The sequence below is a fragment of the Melospiza georgiana genome, chromosome 2 (assembly GCF_028018845.1).
Source record: "Melospiza georgiana isolate bMelGeo1 chromosome 2, bMelGeo1.pri, whole genome shotgun sequence".
Taxonomy (NCBI): domain Eukaryota; kingdom Metazoa; phylum Chordata; class Aves; order Passeriformes; family Passerellidae; genus Melospiza; species Melospiza georgiana.
The window spans coordinates 101711966-101719790 of record NC_080431.1 but is presented as its reverse complement, the minus strand read 5'-3'; the positions used below and the strand labels follow the sequence as shown (position 1 = coordinate 101719790).

Below are 7825 nucleotides of genomic sequence, written 5' to 3'. Positions count from 1 at the left end.
TCACAATGAGCACAAAGTAGCTGGACTTCAATTCATTGGTTTACAAGCACAACCATAAGAAATCACAGCATCATAAAATAATTAAGGTTGGAAAGACTTTAGGATTATCAAGTCTAACCATCAACCCAGCACCATGACCATGTTCAACATTAAAACATATCAAGTGCCATATCCACTTTTTTAAACGATTGCGGGGATGGTGACATCAACACTTCCTTGGGCAGTCTGTTCCATTGCTTGACAACCCTTTCCATTATTTTTTTTCCCCTAATATCTAATGTAAACCTCCTCTGGTGCACCTCCAGTCCATTTCCTTTCATCCTGTCACTTTCTACATGACAGAAAAGACAAGGTCTCCCTGAGCCGCCTTTTCTCCTGGCTAAACAATGTTATGGAAAATTGTGTAAAAGGCTTTACTAAACTCTAAATAGACAACATCCATAGCCTTTCCCTCATTCTAAGCTGGTCATTCTTTGGCTTAAATTAATTTCTTCATCTGCCTTGTGCCTCTCAATCTACCCATTTACTGTCCTCTCCTTCTTCTTGCACGCATGCACAAGGAATCCCTTTATCTTATACAACCTACAAGATCTTCTGAACTCATAACTCTCCATTTCAGTCCACACACATATTTCCAAGTCTCTTCAGATTTGTGAGCTTTTTGACCATTCAACAGTGGGAGAGTTCCTGTACCAGACCCAAGCCCCTGGCATCAGTCCCAACAGAATTTGCTTTCCCCAGTTTCCCCACACAGACAAAAGTGGTAGACTCAGAAGCTGTAAGCCTAAGATGAAAAGATAAGAAATCAAGAAATCTTTTATTTTTCCAACTCCTAAGATCAAAGAATGAGCTTTTCTAAAGCTATGTCCTAACAGAAATGTGTCAGCGATTTCTTTTCTTGATTTTCATAAATACAGCAAATAGTTAAACTGTACATTTTTATTAAAATCCCATTTATTCCAACAGTGTCTGAACAGCAGCAACTTTAGGTATTGTCCAACCACTCCATCACTCTGCATATTTAGCATGTTGACCAAGGGTCTAAACCACACTTGTCCCAAACACAGGAGATGCTGGAGGCCTATAGTGAACTAAAAGCTGGAAGTAGTGATTTTCTATAACAGTGACTTCCAGGGGGTAGTGCATCATTTCTTCCTGCACACTAAAAAGTGTCAAGCAAGGTGCATGTGTATCATAACAATATTTAATAAAAAGGGGAGAACTAAACAGTTTCTAGGAGAAGCTTGTTGTAAGCCTGAGAATTGCTCATAGCTATGGCATTTTTCAGGCACTGCCAGAAGTAGGGCTGAGACTGAGGATTAGTTGGCCATTCCAGGACTGAACTTCTGCACAGCCTCTTCCTCAGACGCACATAGCGGGACTTCTGCAAAACCTTCTCAAGAAATATCAAGATGATGACATCCATTTTTTCATCCAGAAGCCGCTGATGAGCCATATAAAATGTAGTCTTGAAGCGGCCACTTCTAATATACCTGTTGGTCAGCACAAATATGGTCTTTTTGCTCAGCTGAATGCTCTGGGAAAGGTTGTCAAAGACTGGCTGTCCTGGGAGCCAGTCCCTTCCTTCCAGGCATAAATTGAACTGCCTGGCTTTTTGGTTTTCCAGCCTTTCAACCAGCTCTTGCAGCACCCACTCATTCACAGCGGGGTCTTCACTGTCATAGGCAATAAAGGCGTCGTAGCAAGCAGCTGGAGAAGACAAGCGCCGGTAGCCCTTCAGCTTGGCAGTGCAGTAATGGTAGCTGTACCACACATCCCAGAAGTACAGATGGCTCATCACTGGGATCACCATTAAGGCAAGGATGGCTGAAGCTGTCAGAGCATACAGGATCAGGTATGATGTGTCCAGCTCACAGGTGTACAGATCCAAGAAAACCACGCTCCTTCCCTTATGTGCCCCAGGGCCAGCACAGGTGACGTCAGTGGCCAGAAGAGGGATGGTGACCTGTGTCCGATTGATCCACCAGACAAACCACACAGCCTCACAGTTACACTTGAAAGGATTGCCGTGCAAAAGCAGCATCTCCAGGTTGTTAATGACATTTTCAGGAAAGCTAGATCTCCTAATTATTTGAATCTTGTTTGAGCTGAGGTCCAAGTACCTCAATTTAAAAGCACCTCTGAGGAAATATTTAGTCAATCGTTGAATGCGATTATTTCGGAGCATCAGTTCTTGGAGAGATGAAGAGCAGTTGGACAGTTCTCGGGGAACGTTAGTCAGAAAGTTATTGCTCAGGTCCAGAGTTACTAGGTTCTTCAGAGAGGGGAGGTTTCCCCAGATAAAACTCTTCAGTCGATTATTTGTTAAGTTGAGGATCTTGAGACTGGGAGGCATTTCTTCAAAAACACTATGAGGCAAAAAACTGAGCGAGTTGAAGGAAATATCCAGTTCTTCCAGGCTGGTCAGATTCTTGAAGAAGGACAAGTACCTAGAATTGCCATCCACCCATAAAGCATCTAAACGATTTCCTCTGAATTCTAAAATTCGAAGAGATTGACTTTCCATTCCCACATCAATAGTGGTAGAAATGTCATTCTCATTCATCATCAGCTTCCTCAAATGGGCTAGGTTTTTCATAAAACTAAGCACATGCGTAACACCTTCTGCCAGAAAATAATACTGGTTATTGCTCAGATCTAGAATTTCTAAAAGTTTAAGTTCTTTGAAAGCTGTTTGGTATAGCAAATCGACTCTGTTGTTAGAAAAATCCAGATATTTCAATTCAGACAAGTAAGAGAATTCACTTCCATTTAAAGTTTGACTTATTGCATTACCTGACAAGTTGAGACATTTGAGGGAGCTAAGTCCTTGGAAGTCTGAGGGGTTAACAAAAAATACATTGTTTCTGCTTAAGTCCAGAGTTTTTCCATAGTTTAGGCAATCTTCCTTAACTAAAGATTGGTAGGAAGAAGCTTCTATGTCTTTGGAACGGCAACTTCGCCCGTACACATCATACCTGAAATAATGCATCTCCCGTTGTAATTGCCTGTTGGATTGCTCAACTGAAATGCCAGGATTAGAGCAAAATCCACAGAAGTTGCTTTCCCCAGAAGAAGGAGAAATTTTATTCACTGAGAGGTCAATGAACTTAAGAGCTGGGAATTCTTTAAACACTGTCATGTCTGCAACTTTAATAAAATTAGTCCCGAGATCCAACATGGTTAGATTCCTAAGACTGAGCAGTGGATGTAGATCTCGTGCCCTCAGTTCTTTAAAGACATAACCCTTGAGCCTCAGAGTTTCCAGGTTAGAGAGGGAGGAAAATGTCTTAGAAAGATTCAAGTAGGGAGAATACACCTTCAGCTCAAAGTTAAAGGACAGATCAAGCTGCACAAGGCTGGGAAGAAATGTCAAGAACTGGGCATCTCCAATCTCCCTCACAAGGAAATTTTGGGAGAGGTCAAGTTCTTTCAGATTCTTGAGGTTTTTAAACCAGCTGCTGGGTATGATCTGAAGAGAGTTACTGTGAAGCCGCAAAATCCTTAAATTTTCCAAGGAGTCAAAAGCCTTTGAATGTATCTGAATTGAGCTCTTGGGACAGGGAATGCAAGGATATGGGGCATTATAGCAGCGTGGGCAATTGCCACTTAGGTCAAGAATTTCTAGGTTGGGAAGGCCTCTTAAATCCTGTTCTTGAATCTCTTGAATCATGTTGTTGTAAATATACAATTCCTTTAGAGTAGATGACAAATTGGGTGGGACTTGTGTTAAGTTATTGGACTTCAGGGATAGAATTGTTAACTTTTTCAGTGCCAGGAAGGCTGTTTCCTCAACTTCAAATGAAACATTGCATGGATTGCGGTAGTAACAGTTCTGTCCAAGATACAATACCTCTATGTTTGCTAGCTCTGAGAAGCTGGCTTTTTGGATAGAAAAGATATGGTTTGCTTCCAGGCTCAGCAAGGTTAAAGTAGCAGGAAGACCTCGGGGTATTCCTCCCAACTGGTTTGCATCCAAATACAATGACTTCAGTCTTGTCAGGGCAGCAAAACTGCCGTTCTCAATTTTCAGTGGGCTGGTGCACACATTATCTTTGGGCCCCATTTTGACAGGCACACAGTTGCATCTGAAGTCAATTTCCTGGAGGTTTTCAAGATGATCAAAGGATGTTGGGTAGATGTGGGGAATATGGTTAATACTCAGAGTAAGGTTGGTCGCGTTTCCAGGGATCCCTCTGGGGACTTCTGTAATGCGCCGGTCGGTGCAGTCCACTGTCACAGTATCTTCTGAAGATTTAACATCACAGGGTAAAGTTTTGGGAAACCAAGCCCCTGACAGCAGCATTGGGAATATGAAGAGCAAGATAAATGACAATGCATTGGACATCTTTGCACAAGGTACCTAAAACCAAGGAAAAACAGAGTTGTTATTTTAATGCAATGTGAATATTTCATCTATACACTGGGTTAGACTAACAATATGTCTAAATTCTGGTTCTTGTCTCACACTGATGAGTAATAGATGTGCAAGTAGGATTAGAAGTTTTGGAAGGCATATGTTCTTTTTTCCCCTCAAAAGCTTTTTTATTATCTCCAAAATTCTAGTATTTAAATAAATATCACTGTCTAAAAAAGGAATTATTAAAAAAAAAATCTCCTGAAAAAGTGAAAAAGGATGAATAAAGTCTATGTCTCTTTGAACATTCTTTTTAAAGGGAAAATAAGAGGCATTAAACATCCTGCAGATTGCCTTTGCATAATAGCATGGACGAGCAGAGCTATTTTTCCAAATTGTAAGCAAGATGGGTAAAATCTATATTCTCTTAAAAGCTTATATACAGTTTCAAAACTTCACTAATGGGTGACTGAGTTCCTAATTCAAATTTAGTATTTTCATAAGTACTCTTCCTCTAGTACGTGTCAAAACGGATGTAGAGTTGACCTAAGCCAGTCAATGTCTTTATTTAAATAAAGTTTCGTACCAGTTTGCATTTTCACTGCCCAATAGGGGAAGAAGTATGAAAAAAAATTATCAATTTGAGGTGGGCACATAAAAATGCAAGTTTAAAATTGGGCATGTTCCATAAAAGACTAATAATTGGACTACATAACGAGAGCTAAAATCCCACAGGCATATTAAGAAGCTTCTCTGTCTGTCAAGTCTTTGCTGACTTCATATATTTGTGTGTTTTATGGTAACAGTTTTTAATATTTCACAACCTACTAGTTACTTCCTCAGCAGCAGTCCGTGTCCAGGAAACCCCGGTTGGCGGGCTGCCAGCCTTGGCTTGAGTGGCACAGGGGCCCTGACCATCTTGCTGCCCTGCCCAGCACCTTAACTGCCTGTGTCTGGTGCTGGTCAAGAGTTTTAAAGACAAGTCACCCCATGAAAATCAACAGCTCCATTTCTCCTTTGAAAACTCAGTGCTGGAGGCTCGCATGGCAGGCACATAGAGGGGTTAAACAACAAGGATTGGTTACCTGTGGCATAATACTGATTAAATGTCAAAACCCAGTTAAGCTGGTGAAAACCAGATGATTTGGTAAAATATTCAAGATACATGGAAATGTTTTTATCTCTTTAGTTGGGACAGAAGAACATACAGAGACCTGCCTAGCAGTCTGTGTGAACCCTGTTGAGTGCTGCCAAAGCTGTGCCTTGCAGGTGACACGGGCTTGGAGGTGAAGCGAGGCTTCCTCTTGCTCACTCTTTTTACTTTGAGCACTGTGTCCCCTGTACAAATTTGTGTTTCTGTGTTACCTTAGAGAACTACACTGATCTACCTCTGCATCTGTGTATATGTAAGAGTGCTCAGGTGACTTGCAGGGCAGCAAATGTGAGAGAAGCCAGATCAGGTCTCATACAGCTCTGCACTTCTGCTACTTTGACTCAACATCCAAATGGCATCCCTTTGGTAATTCCTTCAGTCATCTTTGGAACTACAGAACCCCAGTATAGAAGGAAAAATGTAAAAGTCCACTGCAGACCTTGACTTCAGTGTAACCTGATACAGTGACATGGTGTTGCAGCGCTACCACAGTTTCTTTGCCCATTCCCTGGAAGTGCTGTAGTGCTTTCTTCTTTTCCAGAGATCCTCTGGGAAAAGACAAGGTAGCTAAATACCATGGCTGGTAGCCATGGCAGTCATACATACAATTATTCAGGGAAGGCTTATTCGGACTAACAGGCCATGCCTGTGTATTCATATTTTATTATCTCCAACTCTTGTGTTTTCATTTGCTAGGTATCAAGTTAACTATCATTTGGCTTATTGGAATTCACTTAGGAAACCCACCCAGAGTTCACTGGGTAAGAGAGGTCACCAGTGTTTTCAGTACAGTCTAGCTAATTTGCTTTAGAGCAGGATTAAGTTTTTTTATCTCCTGATGTAGAAAAGCACTTGGATAAAAATGATAAATGAGAATAATCAGAGTAAGTGGGGAGTGAATTTGGAAAAGATAAAGGGCATTAATTTCCTCTCACCACCCAAGCTTTTCAGTAGAATTCCTTTTTCTCCAGTAATGGGGTCAGGGATGTGGGAAGGAGAAGGAAGGACTCTGCCATTGCTATTAAATTATATGGAAAATTGAAGGTCTTTCTTAGAGTGACAAGAGACACTGCCAAAGAAAAATCTGGCTATATTATTGAAAACAATTTGCCTTCCTTAATACTTTCCCAGGGGACACAGCATATTGTGCATTTAAAGGATGTTAGGAGACTAATGGAATACCAAAGAATGCCTGTGTTACCATGGCCTGTAATGTCCCAGCAGCTGCCTGCCTCCATTTCCTGCATTAGCAGACTGATGGAGCCCAGAGCTAGTCTGCTTACCCACGGCAAGTGCCCATGGAGCACAGCAGCACTGAAATTCAAGTGGGGGAGAGAGAGAGGCCTCTCTGCAAGAACTGCTGGGTTTGAAGATCAAGGGAGATCTGCCGGAGTACAGACCAAGCAGAGATTAATGCTGCACATTTAGGTGTCTGAAATTAGGGGCAGCGAATCTGGGGTTCTGAATATTCTTTTTAATACCTTTCTTAAGAAAAGAATCTTGAGTCTTGTACAATGCTCAGGTTTTGAACTCTCACATATTTCAAAATTTTTAGGAACCTAAGTTTTGTTGCAGAGCCAGGCTATCTTTGTGCTTCCTTTCTTTGTATATTCTTCCCTTTCCTGATAATCTTTTTAATGCATTAGCTATTTGAACTGTATAGAGTTACATTCTGTGTAACTGTGCTGTATCTGGCTATTTATATGTTTAAAATCTCACGTCCATTATAGTTCGAGAAAAAACAAAAATACTTCTAAACAAGAGCAAAAAGCAATGCTGTTTTAGGCAATGTCTTTGCAATGAGAGGCTTGCTTAATAGTACAGCTAGAGTATGGGAGCTGTTCTTTTCTCTGTGATCCATGCTTTGCTTTATAAGAAGTTTGAAAAGAACTAATCTACTGATCTTAACTGGCATGTGCATAAACTCTTAATGATTTACGGTGTTCTTCAAATATTCAGCAAGAGTACAGCTATGTGTTTCTGAAGGAAGTTTTTCTGTAGAGATTCCACATGCATTTTAGGTTATGACAGGAGGAAAGGGAAGAGAAAAACAAACACTTAAGAACTTAGAGCATTTTGATAAGACATTCATTGCTCGTTCTGTAGCACTGATGTAAATACGTTTTAATGCAAATGAATAATTTCCTTTCTGGTCATGATGCACTGCAATTTATAACCGTAACAGTAAACTGTACCATTTAGAAAACAGAAAAACAGAATATGTTCTTGAAAATCTACAACAGTTCTAGTCAAAGATACCTAAGACCAATTTTAAAATGAAAGTTTAACATACCATTTTCTGTGTGCTTCCAGGT

At 40.7% G+C, this 7825-nt stretch overlaps 1 protein-coding gene across 1 annotated transcript; it reads right to left on the bottom strand.

The window, feature by feature from the left end:
- Nucleotides 1–845: 845 nt before the first annotated feature.
- On the bottom strand, nt 846–7825 carry LOC131097058 (toll-like receptor 7). The gene is given in 4 exon segments (XM_058045753.1): nt 846–2332; nt 2335–2382; nt 2384–4363; nt 7804–7825. Coding segments are annotated over 4 exon segments (3141 nt in total). The 5' UTR covers nt 7807–7825; the 3' UTR covers nt 846–1222.